At 44.9% G+C, this 26,459-nt stretch overlaps 1 protein-coding gene across 1 annotated transcript in view; it reads left to right on the plus strand.

Moving 5' to 3' along the window:
* Positions 1–26,459, plus strand: part of NBEAL1 (neurobeachin like 1) — a 133,490-nt gene that overhangs the window by 40,318 nt on the left and 66,713 nt on the right. The window contains exons 7-14 of the mRNA XM_060281908.1: positions 3,226–3,308; positions 7,615–7,700; positions 8,839–9,145; positions 11,137–11,243; positions 18,556–18,642; positions 20,223–20,306; positions 21,883–21,981; positions 23,388–23,968. Of these exons, the coding sequence (XP_060137891.1) occupies positions 3,226–3,308; positions 7,615–7,700; positions 8,839–9,145; positions 11,137–11,243; positions 18,556–18,642; positions 20,223–20,306; positions 21,883–21,981; positions 23,388–23,968 (1,434 nt within the window). The remainder of the gene's footprint in view (positions 1–3,225; positions 3,309–7,614; positions 7,701–8,838; positions 9,146–11,136; positions 11,244–18,555; positions 18,643–20,222; positions 20,307–21,882; positions 21,982–23,387; positions 23,969–26,459) is intronic.

Raw genomic sequence — 26,459 nt, forward strand, 5'->3', positions numbered from 1 at the left:
ATCCTTCACCTCCTCGTGCAAACCCAAGTAGAACGCCGCTTGCATAGGAGGCGACTCCAAAACCCACCCCAGTCTGTGCACCAGCATGGTGAATTTCGCCCAATATGCGCGAACTGTCATATTTCCTTGGCGTAAATTATGAAGTTCCTCCTTAGTCTGGTCCATATGACTATCGGACGAATACATCGTCCTCAAACCTTCTAGAAATTGTTGGACATTTTTCATGCAAGGATTCTTGGTTGCGATTAACGGTCTTAGCCACTCCCTGGCTGCTCCGGTAAGATGTTCCACAATAAACGCTACTCTGTGCTCATCATCGGGGAACTCATTATGGTGCAGCTCAAGAGCATACACGATCTCAGTCTCAAAGCCATGATATTCCCTCGGGTCTCCATTGAACTTGCTTACTAGGGTCCCTGCTCTCCTTCCTGGCAGCACTTGGACTTGGGGGGCCCCTCCCGCCTTGTCTTTCTCTGCATCCAGCTTGCTTTGGAGGTCTACCGCCACCGCCCTTAATTGCTGCTCTCTTTCCTGAAGCGCTCTCACCTGTTCCGCAAGTTGTAGCCGGTCTTCCTGGACCTTCTTAGTCTCTTCTTTAGCTGCCTTTAATTCTCCCTGTGCATGCAGAGTCAGCTGCTGCAGCTCCTCCTGTGCTTGTTCCGCGATCTGCCGCCATTTCTCCGCCTCTGACACGCTCATCCCGGCAACTCCAAAGTAGCCCAAAAAAGATTCGGAGGTTGCTGTCACAGTGGCCGGAGTAGGCTACTTCAGAGTAACGACGCTACGCAGCTCTGCATTTTATTCTTTTATTGGTGCTGCGTATTTACAGTGCTGAAGTCATTGCTATTTACACGGAGTGATGTGGTCAGTCGGTATCAGAACCTCCGAATGACTTTTGGCGCGTCTTTCCCCAGCACAAAAGCCTCGGAAGCCCCATTCTCTTGCCCCTCCTCTTTCTGCGTAATTCTGGCGTTGGAGGGATGGGTCTCCCCCCCTTACTTGCCCCTTCCTGTCCCACCTGGGACCCTGGCTCCGCTACCTTGCCTGAGCCTCGGACCCGACTTCCTGCTTCCCCACTGGAATCAGAGCTCCCTCTGCTTTCCCCTGTGGTCAGTGCTGGGCTTGAACTCAGGAGGGGAGGGACTTCGCGATATCCCCTGTCCCTCACAATACCCTTTTTCACTACATTGGGCCTATTTCAACAACTGTCTTCCCAGCATCTTGGCAAGCGCGATCTGCCATTGCTTTTGCTGCGTTATTCTTAGCCCTTCCACAAGCTCACTTTGGAGCGATGTAACCGAGCCTAGAAAAATAAACATACATACCGGTAGTAAGATTCGTCTCCTGCGGTGTAACCTTTGCATCTTGGAAAAGGCATTCTTTTTAAATCACACATGCAAGACATTCACCGAATAAAGTAGTGCTGGAACTTTGTCACATCTCAGTCATACAGTTAACTAGGGAGAAAACTTTATCATATAGCCTCCACTAAATGACTTATTTGTCAAGAAAATGCATTCTTTAAAGAGAGAGAGAGAGTAGGAGATGCACAAACTAACTCTTTTGTTAGTTTGTGACTGGGGTGGGTGGGTGGGGAAGCAGGGGGAACTGCATTACCTATGAGATTAGTGGGCAAGCAGCTATAGGAGACAAATGTGACTCTTATTGTGTGCATTCCATGGGAATGTGAAACTGCAGTCAATACATGCAGTCAAATAAAGACATTGTTGACCCTTATCTTTGGCGATCACTCGTAGCCGAATCAGATTGTCTTCCATAAACATGGTTTTAACAATGAGTCCGTAAGTGACTGTGGAGGCCAATTCTGGATTCACACGTCCTTCCACAGTGGGGACATTGGTTTCCGGGCGGGAGTTGATCATGGTGAGGATTTGCCAAGCGTGCCTTCCTCTTAGCACGTTTCTCCCTTGTGTCCTGAGTTTGAGTGTCTTCCAAGCCCATGACACCTTTGGTAAAGGCTGTTCTTCAATTGGAGCGCTCGCAGGCAAGTGTTTCCCAATTGTTGGTGTTTATACTACATTTTTTAAAAAATGCCTTGAGACAGTTTTTAAACCTCTTTTGTTGACCACCAGCATTACGCTTTCTATTTTTAAGTTTGGGATAGAGTAGTTGCTTTGGAAGACAATCAGAAATCCGCACAACCTATGCTTATGTGGCACAACGAAGGAGCATACTGGCCTAGCTTGGACCAATATAAGTTGTCACATTCAGATCTTGGCTTATTAAGCCATATGCCTTCGGGAGCAGCTGCTTTGTGCCTCCCGTTGCATGAGACTTGATGATGCCAGGAAGTATTCCAAATCAGGAAACCATGTCTACCAGATTTGGAACAAGACCAGGATACTTAACCACAGTTTGAAGGTGGGTCAAAATATTGGCGTGTTCGGAAGCTGGCAGAAGCCATTGTTTCCCAGTTTGGGCAAAACAGGAAATCGTGGTTCCCTTGAGACTTCCTGATTCGATTGTTTGCACCACAAAAGGACTGTGGCTAAAGACTCATTCATTCTGTGGCTTATTAAGCTGAGATACGATCACTTAAACATGGCCACAGTATATGTAGGTACCTACCAACCTGGTTATGCGAGACGTAGCCTTCTAAATGTATAGCAAAATGGGTCACTTTGAGTAGGCTGAACTATCAATAGACCCTATTATTTTAATTTACCAAATTTGTAATGTTAAAGCTGCATTTCCTTAAAGTCAATTGTGGGTTGGGTTTTTGTTTTTGTTTTATTTAAAAGTGCATTGCTTAGAAATAAAGTACAGTGGTACCTCGACTTACGAAGTACTCGACTTCCGTATTTTTCGAGTTACGAACGGCAGAAATGGCCGTGCGCTTACGTTTTTTCCAACCTCCGAAGGGAAACCGTGGTGCTTTTAGATGTGGTTTCTTCAACTTACGAAATTTTAGATGCGGTTTACTTGACTTGCGAGTGTTTCTATTTTTTTTTTTAAGGGGAAGCTACTTTTTCGACCTATGAAGGGGCCTCCGGAACGTATTATCTTCGTAAGTCAAGGTACCACTGTAGTCCAAAATAGTACCTTGGTAGTTTTTAAAGTGCTACAAATGTAATATGGAATAGGTATTTTATTACATTTGAAGGAATGTATGCTTTAGAATAAATGTGTTCTGCAGTGTCCATCTACAAATAAATCCTACCTCTTGGTTTCTCCCCCCCTTTTTTTTTAATAAAAAAAATGTAGACGAATTCTGAGCAATGTTGAAAAAAGCAGGCAGAAGTACAAACCAGCTTCCCTCACAGTGGAGTTTGTCCCTTTCTTTTACCGTGAGTATCATTGCCTTGATGTCTTAATCTTTCTAGTGCTTGCTTCGGAATTTTTTAAGGGATAAGATTTCTTGCCACAGACTTCCAATCCCAAGGTGACGAATACAAAATAATTGCTGAGAACTGCTTCAGGACATTAAGCACAGTTAACTGCAAGTTCTTAACAAATGCTTTTTGGCACATATTATCTGACCATTTTCATGCATGCCTGTGGCTGACTTTTGTGTCCTTTGCCAATATCCGATTTGGACTGGGAAGAGCCAGGTTCAGATATTAGCTTAGCCACGGAGCTCACCTGGTGACCTTGAGCCAGTCACTGGCTCAGTTTGCTTGTACAGTCGTACCTTGGAAGTCAAACAGAATTCGTTCCGGAAGTCCGTTCAACTTCCAAAACGTTTGGAAACTAAAGTGTGGCTCCTGCAGCCATTCGGAAGCCGTGGGAGCCCCTTCGAATGTTTGGCTTCCAAAGAACATTTGCAAACTGGAACACTCACTTCCGGGTTTCCGGCGTTTGGGAGCCAAAACATCCGAATACCAAGGTGTTTGGGATTCAACGTACGACTGTAAATCTAAGCCAAACCATGCCTTAGTGCAAATTCCCCCAGTCATGCTGTTGCCATGCTATCTAGTGCTAAGCCAGTACGTTTCCGAGCACAATTCAAAGTGTTGGTGCTGACCTTTAAAGCCCTAAACAGCCTCGGTCCAGTATACCTGAAGGGAACCAGGCAGAGGGCCTTCTCGGTTGTGGCACCCACCCTGTGGAATGCCCTCCCACCAGAGGTCAAAGAGAACAACAATTACCAGACCTTTAGAAGGCATCTGAAGGCAGCCCTGTTTAGGGAAGCTTTTAATGTTTGATGGATTTCTGTATTTTAATATTTTGTTGGAAGCCGCCCAGAGTGGCTGGGGGATCCTGGCTAGATGGGCGGGGTATAAATAATAACTTCTTCTTCTTCTTCTTCTTCTTCTTCTTCTTCTTCTTCTTCTTCTTCTTCTTCTTCTTCTTCTTCTTCTTCTTCTTCTGTATATGAACCCAGGCTCATGTTTTGTCTCTCTCCCCAACCCTGACCAACTGCAAGCAGTAAACAAAGAACAAACCTTGATTTGTCTGGAGGAAGACAAACCAAGAGTCCTTGGTCAGACGTAACTAAAAATTAAATTTCTATGGTTTCCCCTTATATACCCTACCTAACACAAGTCAACGGTTGCTGCTGAGAATACAAATTAAAGGTTAAATGCCAGGACCTCAAGAAGATAACCGTAATTAAAATAAGCTGAGCACAGCCCTCCCCCAATCCCACCCCATATGGGATCTCATCTTTGGAAGCTTACAGCAGGTAATAATACTTGTTTGAATCACTATTTAAATCACTAGTCAGTAAGACTTCATTGAAATCATTTTTAACAGAAAGACTCATTCTTGCTGGTATCATCTTAATATTCACAACCAGAGGAAGGTTTCATTTTTGGAATAATAAATTTTCAGAGTAGTTTTTACGGCTATATCAAAAAATACTGATTTGGTTATACTATTAGAAATACATAAACTGATACTTATGAAATTATTGTGAGGTTTAATAAGTTAACTGTTATATTTGGACGACTTTTCTGCTGTACTTTATTGGAAGGAGGAAAAAAAACCCATTTCCTTGATAACAATTTAAACAATTTATTTAACTTAAACAATAACATTATAACATATGTTAGTTAACTGATGTGGTTAAACTTAAAAAAATAAAAAAGTGAGTTTTAGCACACATGAAAAACTTAAAACAAAAATCCTTATTTCCTGATGAATAGCCTTTGCACTATAATGTAATTTAAATAGAAAGCTATCTTTAGAAATATTTTTCCTCCAAAATCCGATTTAAAAAAAAAACTGATTTAAATTTAAAAAACCACCTGCAACTACACAATTCAGGCAGTTTCAGACCACTTTGTACAGTCACAACTTCCCCCAAAGAATCCTGGGAACTAGTTTGTGAAGAATGGCATGGGTTGATAGGTAACCCCTGATCTGAAATCTAGCGTTCTCAGAGTTCCCTGGGAACGGGTTGACTGTAAAAATCGCCCTGGAAATTGCAGCTAACATGGCTCCCCCTAAGCTATTTACCCTTACGTAAAGGTTTTTTAAAAGTTCCAAAATGTAGTGTTTTCCCCCCCAATAGCCAGCTTGTTTTAAGACTTGGGCGTCTCCACCCCCCGCTTAATTTAAAAATGGTGACATTTTAACAGTGCTGGTTGGTGACATTACGCAGAGATTTTTATGGTGCTCATTTCAAACAAAATAATCTTTTGTGGCTTTGGCAGCAGCTCGTTCTTCTGCGTAAAGTTATTGCTATGGTAACAGCTTCCAGGTTAATGTTTATTGCTGAGAAAAATTCCTTAGGCTACTTGTAATTCCCTTCTGCCAGGTATGCTTTGAGCAAAGAATACAGTGTATAATGATTTTTCAATGGAAGGGAAAGCTTTTGGGCCCTTTCTGGTTTTTGCCAATAGGAGTATTTTGTGTGTTTTGGGCACTGTGAATTTTTAAGAGGTTTTGGCTACATAAAATTTTATGGATCTTATGTCAGTATATAAAATCTCTGTGCACTTAATAGCACCTTTTAAATGGCTGCATTTTCCCATAATACTAAACCACGATTTAGCATTATGTGAACAAACTGCGGTAAGCCTCAGACATTCATGCTCCCTGCCTCATCTCCACTTTTCTCCTCTGGCACAGCCTAGAAGAATCATAGAGTTGGAAGAGACCACAAGGGCCATCCAGTCCAACCCCCTGCCAAGCAGGAAATACCATCAAAGCATTCTTGACACATGCCTGTCAAGCCTCTGCTTAAAGACCTCCAAAGATGGAGACTCCACCACACTCCTTGGTAGCAAATTCCACTGCCGAACAGCTCTTACTGTCAGGAAGTTCTTCCTAATGTTTAGGTGGAATCTTCTTTCTTGTAGTTTGAATCCATTGCTCCGTGTCCGCTTCTCTGGAGCAGCAGAAAACAGCCTTTCTCCCTCCTCTATATGACACCCTTTTATATATTTGAACATGGCTATCATATCACCCCTTAACCTTCTCTTCTCCAGGCTAAACATACCCAGCTCCCTAAGCCGTTCCTCATGAGGCATCATTTCCAGGCCTTTGACCATTTTGGTTGCCCTCCTCTGGACACCTTCCAGCTTGTCAATATCCTTCTTGAACTGTGGTCCAGAAAGAGATGTCCAGAAATGTCCATTTCTGTTTTAGGCTAACTACAGCTTGTCACAAAGTCTGAACTGGGTCAAATGTTGGTTAGTTTTGACAGTGGTTTGTGGAAGCAAGCCAACTTCAAACCATAGTTTACGAAGCTGCCTTGTTTTCACTAACGAAGCTGCCTTGTTTTCACTAACCACAATCAAGGTTTAAATGTGACACTAAACTGTGGTTAATCTGAGATGATGAAAGCAGAAGTTTCCAATCTTCTCATAGCTGCGTTCAGGGAATCTTGGCGTGCTTCTTTACTGCTCGTATATTGACAGAATAGAGAAGGGGGACCAATGACTATGTTTTGATGTGTTTTAGTGCATACTTTTCCAACTCGGGGTCTCCAGATGTTGTTGTACCTTTTAACCTGTGCTTATTCTTAACTGGGGCTACTTTAAACAAGCGAGCTTCTGAAACCATGGTTTGAAACCAACTGTAGTTAAAATGAGCCACAGTTTGTATGCTGGGAGAAGAAAGGGAAGCTTTTAATATTTAATAGATTATTTTAATACGGTATTCTGTTGGAAGCTGCCCAGAGTGGCTGGGGAAACCCAGCCAGATGGGCGGGGTATAAATAATAAATTATTATTGTTATTATTATTATTATTAAAACAAACTACAGTTTTTACTAAAAGGTCAAGCAAAAAAGCCCGATTTTCCCCATCCCAGCTGGTCTGCTCTGTTTCTCTGAAGGATGCTTTACTACTACATAGTTAAATGTGACACTTTAGAAAGGTGGATTAATTTTACCACTATAACTAAACATTGATTATAGGCCTTTTGGTCAAGATGGCGTTGAGCTATTCAGCTGGTCCCGGAGCTCCCAGATAACACAGTTTTAATTTAGTTTTAATTAGGCTTAACTTGTTTAAAATCAACTGTTTTTATGTCTTAAAAAAAGGCAGATTTGATTATAGATTCCAGGGTTGACTTCATTATGAAAAGAAAAATAGGAGTTACATATTTGTACAGTAATTGCTTTTGAGATATATTCTTTGACCACGTGCCTACGAATCTTTTGGCTCAAAGTTAACATGCCTGCAACTTGTTCTCTTCTTTCAGAGTGTTTCCAAGAAAGCGAGCATCTCAAAGAGAGCCTGAAATGTTGTTTGCTACACCTCTTCGGAGCGATTGTGGCCGGTGGGCAGGTGAGAATCCTGACAAAATATTGGCGTCATCTTATTGACCAAGGGACGCAGCCACGATGCCAGAAAGACCTTGAACTTCAGCATGATTGTCGCAGCCCCTCCTGGCTCCTCAAATCTTAGCAAGAAACAGATATGTGGAGACCAGATAGGCAGGAGCGGAAGGAAAATGGTCATTGGCACTATTTTGTACATGCTTAAGAGTTTGCACGGAGCTATGGTAGCAAAGTATCCTCCTGCCATGACATCTCCTGTGAGCAGAAAGAAGACCTTCGGGTTCTGCACATAGAAATCACTCATCAACTTTGTCCAGATAAAATGATAAGATTTTTAAAAGTAATTTGATATACAGTGGTACCTTCTTGCTTCTCAAACTTAATCCGTTCCAGAAGTCTGTTCCAAAACCAAAGCGTTCCAGAACCAAGGTGCGCTTTCCCATAGAAAGTACCAGTAATGCAAAATGGAGTAATCCGTTCCAGACTTTTTAAAAATAACCCCTAAAACAGCAATTTAACATGTATTTTACTATCTAGCAAGACCATTGATCCATAAAATGAAAGCGATAATCAATGTACTGTACTATAAACTAAATAAGACAGTATTGTAGATGATAAAAATTAAAGTCACATTTTTTTCTTACCTGCACTGATGATAGTCATTGTTTGGATGGGGGGGGGGGCTTTTATCCATTTCCACAGTCACGCTATCTATCTATCTATCCATCTATCTATCCATCTATCCATCTATCCTTCAGTAGCTGAACACAGTCACAAAAAGAAATTAACCGGAAAAGCCTCAAAAACAAAAACGCAAAATAAATAGCAAAAACAAAAGCGCCAAACTTAATCCATTCCAGAAGTCTGTTTGACTTCCGAAATGTTTGAAAACCAAGGCGCAGCTTCTGATTGGTGCAGGCGCCCCAGAAACAACAGCCGCATTGGACGTTTGGCTTCCGAAAAACACCCGAAAACCGGAACACTTCCGGGTTTTCGGCGTTTGAGGACCAAGGTTTTTGAGGACCAAGGTACCACTGTACCAAATTGGGTGGTGGTTTTTTTTTTTTTTTTGCTGTTTGTTCATTTGTTTAAAGGTTTGCTGCTATAATGTCCTTGTATTGAGAGAATTCTATTGTTGACTTTAGAGAAATGCTCTCCAGGCCATATCTCCTGCCACCATGGAAGTCCTGATGCGCGTACTGGCAGACTGCGACGCGTGGGACAGCCGAGACCCCGACGAAGTGAGCAGGAAGGCCGAGCTGACCCTGAAGTGCCTGACGGAAGTGGTTCACATCCTTCTGACCAGCAGCTCGGATCAGCGGCAAGTGGAAACCAGTACCATATTGGAGAGCTACTTCAAGCTGCTCAACTCAGACCACACGGCTTTGCCGAACTCGCGGAGGTCCTGGCAGTGGGAGAGCCGATTCATAGCGCTACAGATTCAGATGCTGAGTGAGTGTTACGCCTCTTTAGGAGTTGGAAAAAGGGGGGGCAGGTTGAGTTTTCTCTCTGGAGCCATTTGCTGTTAGGGGTGGCAACATCTGTGCCCATTCAGATGTTCCTGGACTCCCATCATCCTTGACCATTGGTTATGCCATCTGAGTTGGTTGGGAGTTGGGAGTTTCAACAACATTCCCCATCCTTGCTTTAGGGGGAGCTGACCGGGCGGCCTGGTGCCTTTTCTGCTGAGTCACTTTTTGTGGCCGGTGTCTAATGATGGCTTCCAAAACAAAACCGCTTCAGAAGGTTGACACAATTGAGATACATACAGTGGTACCTCGGTTTGCGACTGCAATCCGTTCCGCGGAGGCGGTTGCTCGCCAAAGCGGTCACTCCCTGAAGGCACGCTTCTGCGCGTGCGCGAAGCGCCGATAGAGTGCTTCTACGCGCGCGCTTCGCAGATCGCTTCTGCGCATGCGCGAGCTGTGCAGATCGCGTCTGTGCATCCAACGTCGCGGAACCCAGATGTAAACACTTCTGGGTCCGCGGCAGTCGCTCGCCGAAGCGGTCGCAAGCAGAGATAGGCGTAAACCGAGGTTTGATTGTACTTAGTTGCCTCCTAAGTGCTGTAGATTCTAAACACACAAAAACTACTGGCAAAACACACACACAAAAACTACTCTTCCCTCCCACCACTGTGGTGTTATCACTGAACCCCCTCCCCAATGAATCAGTGATGAAGTCTGAAATTAACTTTATCACTGATTCATCACAGTGGTGGGAAGGAATATTTAAAATCACCTGTGTTTCCTCTGCACGTTTCCTGGAAAAGGAAAACTAGCACATCTTTCATAGTCTTCAGTTTCACCTGGACAGTGTTTGTGTACGCGTGGTATTTATTTATTTATTTGGGCATTTTCGGTGCTGCTCTTCAATATTTGTAATACCAGGGGAGCTTGCCTTAAGCCAATTGCAAGTATTAAAATAAACTGGTCAGCTAAAAAACACACAACCATTTCAGATGTGTCTGTTCAGTTCTCCCAGAAGTGGACAAAAGAACGTGTCCTTCTCTGCCGCCCCTCACCTGCAAGAACAAAATCATGCTGTTCCCACACTTCCAAGGGTACCTGTAAATGGGCTAAGTTTTTGCACTCTTGGAAGCCAGTACATTGAGTCCCGCTAGACGGGCAACGAGACTTCCACCCCCTGCCACCCCTGTCCCTCGTGCCCTCCCTAAATCTATTTGGGAGGGTTGGGAGAACCCCAGAACAATGGGGAGGAGGAAGAGGGGAGATCGTTCTGTCTTGGCAAGCAGAATTGCTTGCACTGACGCGACAATCTCCTTAGCACGATGTTGCATTCCACCTTATATTTCTTAGGTAAGGTAAAGGTAAAGGGACCCCTGACCATTAGGTCCAGTCGTGACCGACTCTGGGGTTGCGCACTCATCTTGCATTATTGGCCGAGGGAGCCGGCGTATAGCTTCCAGGTCATGTGGCCAGCATGACAAAGCCACTTCTGGCGAACCAGAGCAGCACACGGAAACGCCGTTTACCTTCCCGCTGTAGCGGTTCCTATTTATCTACTTGCATTTTGACATGCTTTCGAACTGCTAGGTTGGCAGGAGCTGGGACCGAGCAACGGGAGCTCACCCCGTCACAGGGATTTGAACCACCAACCTTCTGATCAGCAAGCCCTAGGCTCAGTGGTTTAACCCACAGCGCCACCTTATATTTCTTAGGTAGTAGTAGCTAATTTATGTCACATCTTGCAACAGATGCGCCCCTTTGGTTTCAGATAGTACATGGGTAGATGAGTCTAAAAAGCCTGGAACACAAATCTTCACAGCTCTCTAGCGGCTATGGTGGCCTGTTTACCAGAAGTAATGTATTTAGTATTAATTCTGGAAGTGTGTACTTGATTCTGACCAAACTAAGCCCCCTAGAGCAAAATGTCAAATTATATACTGTCTTTCTCTTTGATTTTCACTTTCACCTCCTTAGATACCATTACCGCCATGTTAGACTGCACAGACAGGCCTGTCCTGCAAGCCATTTTCCTTAACAGCAACTGCTTTGAACATCTTATTCGCCTGCTGCAAAATTGCAAGGTAAACAGAAGGTTGTATAAGAGCTAACCTTTATTTTTTTAAAAAAATACTATCTAGCTTTGTAAGAGCTGAGTTGTTCCTAATACTTTGTCTCCATACATTAGATAAAATCTTTGCCATGACTGTGTACAAAATAACTCAATGCGAGCAGCAATGTTACCTTGCCAAGGCACAACTTGTACTTCCTCAATGTACTTAATACTCGTGAACATTTCAAGAGCCTTTGAGGCGGCTGGGGGGTGGGTGGGGTGGGCTGTTTTTGGATTGTTATGCAGATGTGCACCTTTTACTCCAGGTGCACTTAAAATTGTTGTGTTGGTGGCAGGGGCAGGCTGTGAAAAGTAAATTAATACTACATTTCTGTCGCCAAGGACACAATCCACAAGTTTCCTTTTTAGTTTCCTATAGTTCTCTGTTAACCCAAATAGCAGCGAATCATGTGACAAGCCCCTTTTTGTACTGAAGTGGCTGAATGCTTCAGAAAAGCACTTTCTCCTAGTCATGTTGGGCGTGCTCTTTCTTTCAGTGCAGCAGAATTAGCAAATAATTTGCAAACTGGGAGTCATCCCTGGGGGCAAGTGCCTTCTACCCTTCCCTCTCCTCTCTTGTTACCATACAGTTTGGGCTTCAGTCCTGTACACCTGGGAGTAAATCCTACGGAACACAATGGGACTTGCTTATGAGTAGACAGGCATAGAATTGCTCTTGCATGTCCACTTTCACAAAAGATGGTTAACGTTAACTGTGGTTCCCTTGCAAACTAGGACTGGGCTATTAGTAAGTTTGCAGATCCTTGTTAAGAGAACCCTGGTTGGCATTATCCATTTTAGTGTGGATACATGTCTAGCACTCTAAAGCCTGGCTAACAAACATGGAAGGGAGGATTCACTCTGGAGAGAGGAAGGTGAGAGAGAGAGAACATCTCCCAAACGCTGGATCCTAGTCTGCAAATTATTGAAGAACGCCACCTTTTATGTCTATGCAATACGTTTGGGCGTGAAATTGCTTCTTGCCAACAACTAAGCATTTCACATCAGCAGGGCTTAACTTCTGAGTAAACCAGGATAGGATTGTGATACTAGTCCCGGTGTGTGGATTGAAAAACAACATTCAATATGGCTTCATGCTCAATAGCCTTGCAAAATCAAGGACCGGGAGTTGTTAATTCCTGAGATGTCAATGTTGGTCTTATGTGCAGAGGGAATCCTAAGCTTGGGTTGTTTAACCCCATCAATTAGCTCAGGTCACGGCTATGTTTCCTTTCTGTGCTGTTCCTTCATCACTGAAACACACCATGTGGCTGCAGTACTTTCCCTGGCCTCCTCCCTCTCCTGTCCCCCACTTCTTGGGGGGACAGACAGCATGGAAAAAATCATGGATAGATTTCCAGCATGTGCTCTGATGCACAGAACAGAGGATGTTTGGGGTTTTTTTTGGGGGGGGGCGCAATATTGTATATTTACTTCATATCAGGCAGTAGTTCTATAAGGTAGGGTTGCCATATTTCAAGAAGTAAAAAGTTGAGGGTTTTTTGGGGGAGAAATCTCCCCAAAAGTTGTTGAACTTTTTTTGGGGAGGGGGCGGTATGAACCTCAAAGTTGTTGAGGTTTTTTTCAGGGGATTTGCCCCAAAAGACACTTCCTATTTCTCTTTTTTTTAATAATAATTTTTATTGATTTTATGCCAAAATACAAAAGAAAAAGATAAACAAGAAATATCCAATTAATTCTTGACACTGTAGACTTCCCCGCATCCCCCCTCTTGAGTTCGTTTTAATAACTAAATTTGCAGTGTTCATGTATCTTACATCATAACTTTATGGTTTAAACCTTAATCTTAAACATTTAACCTTACAAAAATCTTCCTCATTTTAATTCCAATTCCTATATTACATCATTCTCTTTACTTTTATACTACTTCAAGACCCTTATTTGTTACCCAAAAATATCCACATATCATTTTCTATATCTTTTTCTTTTTTTTCTTTTGACCCCAAGACACCTCCTATTTCTCTTGGCAAAAATCTGGATATTTTGCCGATTTTTCAAATTTCCCCCAGAAGCTAATTTTGCCATTTGAATCACGGACATGTCTGGGAAAATCCAGACATTTGGCAGCCATATAAGGCAGGCTCGTCCAACAGGTAGATCGTGATCTACTGGTAGATCACTGGACGTCTGTGGTAGATCACTGGTAGATCACTGGCTCCCCTCAAAGAAGCTCAACAACTTTGACCTGAACCCCTAAAAATGGGCTTTCCTCCCTAAAAAAAGCTCAACAGCCTGAACCCTCCGAAATGGGTTGATCACTGCCTGTTTTTCACTCTGTGTGTAGATCGCAGTCTCTTGGGAGTTGGCCACCCCTGATATAAGGCCATCCCAGGCCCCTTGTGGCTTCCCAGCTCATCTGACTTGGCTGAGCTGCTGAACTGCAGCACACCTTCTAGCCACTGCTGGGAAGTGGTTCTGATGAACAGTCCTCGATGCGTGAGAGTTGCCCAAAGGGTGCAGAGGATAGGAGGCCTTGTCTCCCTGCTAAGATCTTTAGGTTGAGTCTCTTTGTGTCCTCATCTACATGGACCATAAACAAGGAAACTGTACCAGCTGACAACAAAACCAAGTATCCAAATGTTCTGTGCCCTCTGTTAACAGGCAGTTGGCCTTCTTTAGAGACTGGGTGTTAAAAAGAAGAGAAACGGCTCTCCTTTGCTGCTCTTCTTTTGAGCATTCAAGCGAGTGGAATTTCTTCATCTGAGTACTCTACACACACTCTCCTGAAAGCGCCATTATATTAAAATACCCAGGGGGCGGGGGGCGGGAGACAACCACTCTCCCCCACCAAAAATGCTTCAGGTGGTTTTTAAGAATAAAAGCATTTTCAGCCATCTTTTTTGGTAGGTTTTCCTTTTGCGTTTGCTGTGCCTGACTGACACAAAGGCAGGGAAAGCGAATCCTCTTCAAATATAGCCTTGTTTCAGGAACCTAATGGAGGCTGGGTTGTATCATCGCGCTGCCCAGATGCTCTTCAACCTCCGCCAACCATTTTGCTTCCTGGCTCCCAGCAGGTTGCTAACATGCAGCTGGTATTGCCATGTTTCCAGCTGTGGTGTTTTTGAAGAGTTAGGATGGGAATACCCTCTTAGTCTAACCCTCCTCCCCTGCACAGGCTGCTGGAAAAGATGTGCTGTTCTTCTGTAGATTTGCCTCTTCAGAATATCGAGAGCATATGACACCAGAACTCCTCCTTGACCTGCAATCCAGATATTCTTAAGGCTGAAGCCCCGGTCACTTCTCCACGTGGAGGGACACGGGTGGAAGCAGAGGACCACGAATGGGTCAAATTTACATGCTCAAAGGCTGCAACCAGGGCTGTGGCTCAGTAGAAGAGCATATTCGGAGCAAGTAAGAGGCCTCTGGATCAATCTGAGAGAGACGGCTCTCCAGAACCTTTGAGAGCAGCTGCCCACTGGAATAGACAGTACTGTGTTTGATGGACCAGTCATCTGACTCTGTGGAAGTTTCCGTTTTAAGTAGTCTTGGGAGAGCTCCTTGAGTGCTTCTGGGGTTTCTGCCGATTTTTCTCTTCTCAAGATGCATCCCCACGCAATGCATTGGGTCACATTCTTAATAGTGCCCCCCCCCCATCCCTGAGAGCTTTTTTAGGGGTATGTTGGACCTTCATGGGTGGTTGAGTGATGGGCATGGCATGAGTGGGTATGGTTGGGCAACTTGAACAATCTATAATGGCTAACATCGCCATCATTTTTATTATTATTAATTATTATTATTACATTTATATCCTGACTTTTTCCCTGGGCAGGGTCTCAAGGCAGCTTACTGATAAAATAAGAACAGCTAAAAACATAGGGGCAGGGAAATGATTAAAAAAAAATTAAACATTTGTGTGTTTTGTGCTAGTTTTGGGGTTCCCCCCCTTTTTGGTCATGTTGAACTCACTTGGGTTTCTTCATGGTGGTCTTTTTTCTTTGACTTCCATAAATTATGTTAGGTATGTTTCCCCCTTACATATGCAGAGGGAAAACCTCTAGCTTTGAAGAAGCAGACCCTTAAAATGGTCCCAAGGCGTGGTCTGGAATCACAAGAAGCTAAGCAGGTCTAGGTGTGGTCCGTGTCTGCCTGAAAATCCTATGTATGCCACCCCAAGTTCCATTCTGGAGTCAGGATACAAATGTCACAACAGCAACAACAAAAATGGTACTGGTCTTCATTGTGATGTATAGGGCGGCAAACCTTTTTATATGGTGGTTCTCCCAGCTTGGCTAGGGAAGACCTAACTCTCCAGATTTCATTTGTGATTTAAGAGAGTGGGATCACACCATCAGAATATAAAAGTGTCCCCTCTCCCTCAAGCCTTTGCATATTGGGTACAGATTTTCTCCGTCCTTCCATCCTCCCCCTGACCCCCACCCTTGCCTTAACTAGAGAGTCAGTGTGATGCTAGAGCCAGTGTGGTGTAATGGTCAGACTTTTTTATTTATTAAAATATGGTTTTTACTTCTTTCTTTTTTTTGGTTACTAATAGTTAGAGTCGGTCAGGACTTGGGAGACTCAAGTTCAAGTTCCCACTTGGCTATGAAGATTTCACTGGGCGACCTTGGGGTCAGACCCCAACTCTCAGCACAACCTCCCTCACAGGGTTGTTGCGAGGATAGAATTGGGGAGGTGCCTGTGTACGGTATATTGCCCTTGAGCAGCTTGGAGGAAAAGTGGAATATAAATGAAATAAGCATAAGGAAATAACTGCTTGTTGGTATCCGTCTGTCTCGAGAGACAATGGAGTTCGCACGCCCAGGGGTGAAGTCAAACCATTCCATTAGCACAGGCATCCCCAGACTTTGGCCCTCCAGATGTTTTGGACTACAATTCCCATCATCCCTGACCACTGGTCCTGTTAGCTAGGGATCATGGGAGTTGTAGGCAAAAACATCTGGAGGGCCGCAGTTTGGGGATGCCTGCATTAGCAGCACCAAAGTGACCTCCTCGGGGTGCAAGCCTGGGCAGCGTATATGGAGGTCCTGGGATGCCCAGATGATAAGTCCCATCTCTCAGTCTTGCTGATGTGGTCCAAAGGAATTCTAATTGTAGATACACCGAAAAGAAGGTTTTTTTTGCACCAAGAACTCTGGCCAGAAATTCCAATGTTAGGAATAAATCCTACTCTTCTAAAGTTACAGTCAAATAAGGTCTGTATTCTGGCTTGAATACAAACAAGAAATGAGCTTCAAGTTCACTAGGGTATATATAGTTTAAAGTGTTACAACTTAGAAAATAATAGTACATTACAGTGTAAAGACACAAAAGCTGTCAACTAATAATAGCCGTCAATGTCAGTCTGATTCCAAAAGTGTTCAAAAGGGTCGTTTTATATAGAGCCGGAATGCCGAGTCGATTCAGTAAAAGAACCCAGGACAGGGCCCTGTTTCGATATGGACGTCTTCGTCAGCTAATTTATGAGGTCGTGTTGACTTGTGAAATAGAATTCTGTGTTTTTCAAATATCAATGTCTGAGTTTGTGGCGATCAGTGTGTATCTAAATATTTCTATGCGTTTTGCATTGAAATTTCTGGCCAGAGTTCTTGGTGCAAAAAAACCCCTTCTTTTCGGTGGTCCAAAGGAAAGCAGAGCAATACATTTGGCACCAACTTGGCTCAGGAGTTGCCAGAAATAGGCATACAAGATATGGCCTCCAGCTATCTTAAGGATGGCACTTCAGATTTGTGTAGGGTTTACTCCTTAGCCTTTCCTTCTCCCGAAGATATCCCGCAAGGCAGCTGAGGTTTAGGATCCATGTTTTCCTTCTCAATGGGCTCCCTTCCCAGGTTGACTAGCCCACCTGCTAGACCCATCGGCTGCCTTCACTTGGTTTAGCTGGCCAGTTGAAGCCGTTTCCTGTCATGTGCTGACAGCTTCTAGAAACCGCAAGTGAGAGCGGAGTGCAGGGTGGGGGGACCAAAGCTGGAAAAACTTCCACAGAAGGAGCACAACACGCCCCCCACCACAGAGGCAATACTCTTCCAATACCCCATACACCCCAAGGTATGAGGGATGTGGGTGGCACTGTGGTCTAAACCACTGAGCCCCTTGGGATTGCCGATCAAAAGGTCGGCAGTTCGAATCCCCACGATGGGGTGAGCTCCCGTTGCTCTGTCCCAGCTCCTGCCAACCTAGCAGTTCGAAAGCACACCAGTGTGAGTAGATAAATAGGTACTGCTGCAGCGGGAAGGTAAACGGCATTTCTGTGTGCTGTGGTGTTCCAGAAGCGATTTAGTCCTGCTGGCCACATGACCCGGAAAGCTGTCTGTGGACAAACGCCGGCTCCCTTAACCGGAAAGCGAGATGAGCGCCGCACCCCATAGTGGCCTTCGACTGAACTTAACTGTCCCAGCGTCCCTTACCTTTTACCTTATTATATACCCCAAGGAAACCTGGTTCCTCTCTAGACTAGGATTTGAAAATACGGTTCAAAGTGCATTTGCAAATTCTGGTTAAGAGTGAACCAGTTTAGTACAAACCATAATTACAGTGGTACCTCGGTTTACAAACACAATTGGTTCCGGAAGTCTGTACTTAACCTGAAGCGTACTTAACCTGAAGCGAACTTCCCCATTGAAAGTAATGGAAAGTGGATTAATCTGTTCCAGACGGGTCCATGGAGTACTCAACCTGAAGCGTACTTAACCTGAGGTATGAGTGTAATTGGTTCCGGAAGTCCGTACTTAACCTGAAGCGAACTTTGCCATTGAAAGTAAAGGAAAGTGGATTAATTCGTTTCAGACGGGTCCGCGGAGTACTTAAACTGAAAATACTCAAACCGAGGCGTACTTAAACCGAGGTATGACTGTATACAAATCTATGGACCACACCCAATCTCTTAACTATGATTTAAAAGATCAGGGTGTTATATTTGCATGGGCCAATTGCATTCAAGAGGCCTGTCAAAACAATACATAATGCACCCCCACAATTCTATTTTCAACACCATGCTTAGAGAGGTGTGGTTTGGGGGAGATGAGAATTGCCAGATCTTGGCATTCTCCTCCAATGTTTCTATGGACACTAACATTTTCCATCTCCATAATTTGCACCTCTTGAGATGACCTCTGGAAAGGAGGAAAAATATTCCCTCAATCCTAGCTATTTCCTTCTGGAAAAAAGGGACCCTTTATTTGTTGCAGCCATTGTGTTAACTTGCTGGTTAGTGAGATGTTTGCTCCAGCCTTGATTGTCTCCGGCCTGCAGATTGACTGTTTAACACGCCTGTTCCCATTATTCTTATCTCCCGTTTTTAACAGCTGTTTTTAAATGCTAACAGTCAGGTGGCAGACAAGACCGAGAAAGACCTTGCCAACAAATTACTGACAGAAATGAATCAGGAACAGGTATCTTTGAGTTGAAGCTGAGGCGCAGTGGCAATCGGTTGAACGGGACCTTTCCTGTACTTCACCTCTAAAACACCTTCCTTGTCCCTAAGATTTAGTTTGTCTTAACTAACCGAAAAACGCAAGCTAGGTTTAAAGGTGCTTCGTGGCTTAAGCATTCCAAAATCCGTATTAAGGTAGTGCCATTATTAGGCCATCAAAAATGTCAACGCATTTGATACGTACAATATTTGTCGCGTTTTATTTTTTAAACGGAGGAAGGTGAAGTCCAGGAATAGAACTCCAGTTTCAAAACTTCCAACTTGGTGATTTCGTTTTATTTTAGTTCTTTCTTTCTTTCTTTCTTTCTTTCTTTCTTTCTTTCTTTCTTTCTTTCTTTCTTCTCTCTCTCTCCTTCCCCCACCCTCGTCCTTCCATCTTTCTAAGCGCTGTGGTGTATTTGGGCTTTTGGGCTTTTGTCAAATCTGTGTGATTGGATGTGATGTCTTGATTCTGTTGCAAAAAAATAATAATGAAATGAAATAAAAAATAAAACCAATCATTGTTCACGGTACAATGGACAGACTGAATTTGGGAGGTGGGGAGCAATTGGTGGCTTAATGTTTTGAAATGTTTTCCATCATGAGAGAATGCCAAATGCCAAATCTTTCCTCATGACTTCTTTAGAAATGGTAGGAGCTTTGATAACAAATAGGTTCTTGTGCAGAATGACTGAAACAGGTGAAAACGATACGCTTGCCTGAACCCCGATTCTGTCTAAATTAACCTGCTAATAAGTCAGCATGGTTGATCACTGCTTAAGAGCTAATTCATCTAACAACTTTTGTTTATTTTTTAATTTTATTTTTAAAAACTCCTTTTTGTTTTTGTGCACTCCAGATGAAATGCCCTTTATTCACACCAGTCTTACTGTGCAGATACACGAGCGGATTTTGGTGACAAAATATTTCTAGTTTCTCAAACAGAAAAAAAATGCACACACACACACACCCCGGCCCCGCTAATTTGACAGAACAAAAAAGTATTGTGACTCTCTTGAGACGAGAGACTTGTGATGCCCCTTGCCTGGAAAGCACTACGGGGTTAACAAATTATCGAAACATGAAACTATGCAGGCACAATTAAGAATCTGTTTAAGAAGATTTTATGTGCTGGAGCATGGACTGAAACAAAACTACTAATTACCCGCATGGCTGGGAAGCTGGCTAGATATCCATAGGCTACCTTTGTTAGTCCCTCCCTCCCTCTTGAGATTGTCCATTATTAAAAGCATGGAGAAAATGTCAGTCCAAGCGTCTTACTGGGTATGTGTGAATGCTTTTTTTCTTTTCCTTTTTCTTGAGATATCTGCCTACCCTTTTCTTGCGTCTTCTCTTTTGTAGGTTTTGGTGTCATAAAATCCATGCCATTGAGGGGGTTTTTTGGGGGGACATGGGGGCGTCGGGGAGATGATTGGGAAGCATGCGAATGAAATTGTTTGTTCACGCTAACACGAAAGAACGGGGTGGGCTGTTGCCCTTCAAGGTGCCAGTGGTTGACTCGACTGTCTGTAATGCCTTGTGTCTTTTTGCTGCTCATAGGTATTCCAGGGACAGCTAGACTGCTTGGCGGTATCAGCCATTCGAGCCCTTACAGCGGTGATGCACAAATCTCCCGCTGCCAAGGTAAGCGAAACTTCCTCGGAGCGGTTGCCGCCCCAGTCTTCCAACGCCTCCTTTCTCTGTCATTATATTGACACTTTTTTTTAATAGCAGTGATTATTAGACTGGAAAGGATCACAGAGCATGCGGCCGGCTATATTTAACATCCCTGACAAGAGAATGTTGTTTTTATTTTGATTATATATATTTTGTGCTTTTATATTTTGATTTATATTTATATTTTGAGACCTCCAGGTATAGGGCAGTGCAGTCGTACCTCGGAAGCCGAACAAAATCCGTTCTGGAAGTTCGTACGACTTCCAAAACGTTCGGAAACCAAAGTGCGGCTTCTGATTGGCTGCAGGAAGCTCCTACAGCCAATCGGAAGCCCCGTTGGACGTTCTGGTTCCAAGGAGCATTTGCAAACCAGAACACTCAGGTCTAGGTTTGCGGCGTTCGGGAGCCAAAATGTTCGACTCGCAAGGCGTTTGGGATCCAAGGTACGACTGTATATAAATTCTAATAATAATAATAATAATAATGTGTTGTGTGCCACAGAGGCTGTCCTGCTCAGGCCTGATCCTGCACCTTTAGCAGAATGTGTTGGTAGCGTGCTAAGAGGACTAGCTAGAACGGACCGCATCCCAAAGGTTGATGAACTATGCAAAGCTGGCAAAGTTAACAGACAAATTGCGTGAAAAGGACAATAGTGACTTTGAAAAAGAATGGGAACCTTTTACATTATAATTGCAGAAACAAAAAAAAAACAACCCCATAGATTCATTGGCAGGATTTAAATAAACATTTATAATTTTATTTACAAAAAATAAGAAACTTAACAGTATGACAATATAGAAGTATATATAAACAGCAGAATGTAACATGAGACGTAATAAACCAGGAATGGAAGCTGAAGGAGGTCAACAGGGAAGGAGGAAATTGAAATGTGAATGCTATGTGATGATTATAAATACTGTTATGAGAAAAGAAAATCATTTTTTAAAAAAAATAGAATGGACTGCACCCCTTCAGGTGGCAGGCTGGGGGGTGGTGGTGGTGGAGAGAAATCACATTTTTTAAATGCCCCCCCCCACCTTAAAAACACTATACAGTTGAAACACCATCACATGGGCATGGTTAGAACATTTCCGCCCCCAATATTGGAGTGTTCTGTTTGCAGGGATTTCTGTTGTTTTCACACGCTTTTTGAAGTAGCGTTGCTCGCAAGGGATTCCGTTCAAATTCCTGCCTTTTTCTGCTGCACCTGTAGGCCCAGCCTCAGCCAGAATTTAGCGGCGGATAGAACCACTTGTGCAACCGTGCATTTCATGGAGGAGAAGGCTATTGGTTCACTATGTGGGCTGAATTTTGTTTGAGGATTCTGTGAGATCAAATCATTGCTCTTGGTTTTCATACTGGGGGTTGCTACCTAGACATTGTGGCCTGTTTTGCTCCAGATTTTTTGGGGGGGTGGGGTGGGGAAGCATACGGTTACCTTGTAATTTGTATTGTTTGGTAGGATGATCTTCAGCTTAAAAACATATCCATATCTTTGCGAACAGTATGCTGCTTATGTGCAATGTTAATTTTACCCCCTCAGGAGGTGTTTAAGGAGCGGATCGGTTATGCCCATATATTTGAGGTCCTAAAATCTATGGGTCAGCCGTCACGGGAACTGCTTGAAGAACTTTTGAATATGGTGAGACACCTGCTTGTTACGGAAATTTCTAAAATAGGGGCAGGCTGTAAAGTCAGTTGCAGCCAAAACAACAGGAGATTCTTGGTGGCAGAACCTAGCAGATTTACTGTAGCATAAGCTTTTTATGACCTGAAGCAGGCACCCCCAAACTTCGGCCTTCCAGATGTTTTGGACTACAATTCCCATCTTCCCCGACCACTGGTCCTGTTAGCTAGGGATCATGGGAGCTGTAGGCCAAAACATCTGGAGGGCCGAAGTTTGGGGATGCCTGACCTCAAGTCCTTTTTGTCCTATGCTTGAAACCATTTGCCACACACTTGCTAGGTAAAGGTAAAGGGACCCCTGACCATTAGGTCCAGTCATGACCGACTCTGGGGTTGCGCGCTCATCTCGCCTTATTGGCCGAGGGAGCCGGCGTATAGCTTCCAGGTCATGTGGCCAGCATGACAAAGCCGCTTCTGGCAAACCAGAGCAGCACACGGAAACACCGCTTACGTTCCCGCTATAGCGGTTTCTATTTATCTACTTGCATTTTGACGTGCTTTCAAACTGCTAGGTTGGCAGGAGCTGGGACCAAGCAACGGGAGCTCACCCCGTCACAGGGATTCGAACCGCCGACCTTCTGATCGGCAAGCCCTAGGCTCAGTGGTTTAGCCCACAGCGCCACCAGGGTCCCTACAAAGTCCTTTTTGTCCTATGCTTGCAACCATTTGCCACACACTTGCTACACACATGCATATACACATGTGAGCGTAGAGAAAACAAGGCAGTGTTAGGTTCATGCTGTTTCTTTGCAAAGTCAAAATGCACACAAAACGAAACGGTGACCCATTCTTGTTTCTTATTGTGTATACCAGTGTTTCCCAACCAGTGTGCCTCCAGATGTTTTGGGACTACAACTCCCATCATCCCTAGCTAGCAAGACCAGTGGTCAGGAATGATGGGAGTTGTAGTCCCTAAACATCTGGAGGCACACTGGTTGGGAAACACTGGTGTATACATACGGCTGTAGATAGAAATGCACTAGAGCCTTTTGATTTCATTTATACTTAATATTTTCTCCCTCTCCCTCTCCCCTCCTCCGTGTGTGTGTGTGTAATACACGCTCACATATATATTGTGGAAATGAGCTTTAGTTTGCAAATAAATTACTATCCAATAATTTCTAGAGCCATGTTGCTCTGCTACAGCAGAAATCTTGGCGGCACTTGAAAGAGACGCCGGCTTTATGTTAGCATAAGCCCTTGTCTAGTGCCATCCGCTCGTGGCCTCCATGAAAGTCAGTGGCAGCCTTATGCCACGCAAAAATCTGTGGTCTTTCAGGTGCCACAAACTCCCCGGTTGTTGCTGCTGCCGCTGCTGTTCCCATTAGCTTCTAGTAACCATTCCGTTTGCTTTCCACAAAGGCCGTTGAAGGTGAGCACGCGTCTGTTGGGATGCTGGGCATAAGCAACGTCCAGCCCTTGTTGCTGTTGATTCAGTGGCTCCCAGAGCTCGAGTCGCACGATCTCCAGGTCTTCATCTCAAGCTTGCTGAAGCGAATTTGCTGCATCAACCGGCAGAGCAGGGCTGTCTGTGTCAATACGAACATGGTCATCCGCATCGTGGAGACCCTTGGCCAACACACCCTGCTTCACGGAGCCTGCGCCGAGAACCTGATTGTCCTCTTGGGCTCTTTGGGGAGCCAGTCGATGAGCTCTGAAGAACTCCACCAGCTCATTAGGCTGCTGAGGACTAAGGACCCGAAACAGACGCACCCTTACGTTGTCCCGGTGATGCGTGCAATTCTTACGATGGCTCGGAAGCAGGGCCTGGATAGCGCCTTGCAATATTTCGACCTCTCCCACAGCATGGCGGGCATTGCCGTCCCACCTATTCACAAGTGGCCGGGCTCTGCGTTTGCTTTCAGCGCTTGGCTATGCCTGGACCAAGACCAGGCGACTCCTGGCGCCAGTGGCAAGGGGGCCAAGAGGAAACAGCTCTACAGGTATGGCAACTGCCGTGGCAGGAAAGGGGGAATCCCCAGATCTGTGGCAATTGGAAGCAAGCTGAGGTTCGCATGCTTTTTTGACGCCCTTTTGCGTAGCCACGTGCTTGACTTCCTCTACATGGCAACATAGCTGATCCTAGTTTCAAGCAGCCCCTTTGCAGCCCCTTATTTCCTTGACATCTGGTGGGAGGGCATTCCACAGGGCGGGTGCCACCACTGAGAAGGCCCTCTGCCTCGTTCCCTATAACCTCACTTCTCACAGAGAGGGAACCGCCAGAAGGCCCTTGGTGCTGGACCTCAGTGTCCGGGCAGAATGATGGGGGTGGAGATGCTCCTTCAGGTATACTGGACCGAGGCCATTTAGGGCTTTAAAGATCAGCACCAACACTTTGAACTATGCTCAGAAACGTACTGGGAGCCAATGTAGATCTTTCAAGACCGGTGTTATGTGGTCTCGGCGGCCGATCCCAGTCACCAGTCTAGCTGCCGCATTCTGGATTAGTTGTAGTTTCCGGGTCACCTTTAAAGGTAGCCCCACGTAGAGCGCATTGCAGTAGTCCAAGCGGGAGATAACTAGAGCATGCACCACTCTGGCGAGACAGTCTGCAGGCAGGTAGGGTCTCAGCCTGCGTACCAGATGGAGCTGATAGACAGCTGCCCTGGACACAGAATTGACCTGCGCCTCCATGGACAGCCTTGAGTACAAAATGGCTCCCAGGCTGTGCACCTGGTCCTTCAGGGGCACAGTTACCCCATTCAGGACCAGGGAGTCCTCCATACCTGCCCACCTCCTGTCCCCCACAAACAGTACTTCTGTCTTGTCAGGATTCAACCTCAATCTGTTAGCTGCCACCCATCCTCCAACCGCCTCCAGACACTCATGCAGGACCTTCACCGCCTTCACTGGTTCTGATTTGAAAGAGAGGTAGAGCTGGGTATCATCCGCATACTGATGAACACTCAGCCCAAACCCCCTGATGATCTCTCCCAGCGGCTGCATGTAGATGTTAAAAAGCATGGATAGTGCCTTCCCTCCCTCTCCCCTTCCTCCATGCCAGATTCACTCTCTGTTCTCTGTGTCGGCCTTTTTGTTTGTGGGTGGCATCACTGTGCCCCCCCCACCCTCACAGAGTTAGCAAACTATAGTCCCTGGGAATCTTTTTGGGAAGAAAATATGCTTTAAATGTGCTTTTGATGCATGGTGCTTATGTAGCCTCAGTGAAATAGCACTGGGAAAATAATTTCTCTGCTCCAGGGGACTTCAGAAGCAGGTAGAAGAGGCCTCTCAAGACTTTTATCAACAAAGCTGATCTCTTTTGCAGCATCTTATAGGCTAAGATCAGGACATGGGTGGCGCTGTTGTCTGAACCACAAAGCCTAGGACTTGCCAATCAGAAGGTCGGCGGTTCAAATCCCTGCAACGGGGTGAGCTCCCATTGTTCAGTCCCAGCTCCTGCCAACCTAGCAGTTCGAAAGCACGCCAAAAGTGCAAGTAGATAAATAGGTACCTCTCCGGCGGGAAGGTAAACAGTGTTTCTGTGCGCTGCTCTGGTTTCGCCAGAAGCGGCTTAGTCATGCTGGTCACATGACCCGGAACCTGTATGCGGACAAACACCGGCTCGCTTGGCCTATAGAGCGAGATGAGCGTGCAACCCCATAGTTGTCCACGACTGGACCTAACGGTCAGGGTACCTTTACCTTTATAGTTTAAGATAGTTTATCAGCAGCCAAACCTTCTGTAAATTACCAGAGTTCTTCAAAGTACACACAGATTAAAAAATTTTAAAGGACCTTTAGGGCCTTAAAGGTAGGTGGCAACACTGTGGCCTTGCCAGCAGAAAAATGCTTCCTTTCCAAGCAATTCCAGTGATCAGTAACATACTGGAAGGGTGAGGGCATCCGTCAGCCTTCGATTGACCCTTTGTTTCTTCTGACTGGTAATGGCCAGCCAATCAGGATGCAGTTGTCTGCATAAAGAAGGGTGTGTATGTGATCGGCACTTGGAATCCATCTATGCAGGACGTAGTTTTTGCTGGCTCTCGTGTTGTTTTTGTAGGGGAGGCCGCGGAGAGTGACAGTAACTTTGTCTCTCTGTGGAGATCTCTTAGGTAAAAGAAAAGATAGAGGACCCCGGGCAGTTAAGTCCAGTCAAAGGCGACTATGGGGTTGCAGCGCCCATCTCACTTTCGGTCTGAGGGAGCCGGCGTTTGTCCACAGACAGCTTTCAGGGTCATGTGGCCAGCATGACTAAACTGCTTCTGGCACAATGGGACACTGTGATGGAAGCCAGAGCACATGGAAAGGCTGTTTACCTTCCTGCCGCAGCGGTACCTATTTATCTACTTGCACTGGTGTGCTTTCAGACTGCTAGGTGGGCAGAAACTGGGACCGAACAACGGGAGCTCACCCCGTCGTGGGGATTCGAACCGCCGACCTTCTGATTGGGAAGCCCAAGAGGTTCAGTGGTTTAGACCATAGCACCATCTCT

This window comes from Zootoca vivipara, chromosome 1 (assembly GCF_963506605.1).
Source record: "Zootoca vivipara chromosome 1, rZooViv1.1, whole genome shotgun sequence".
Classification (NCBI taxonomy): domain Eukaryota; kingdom Metazoa; phylum Chordata; class Lepidosauria; order Squamata; family Lacertidae; genus Zootoca; species Zootoca vivipara.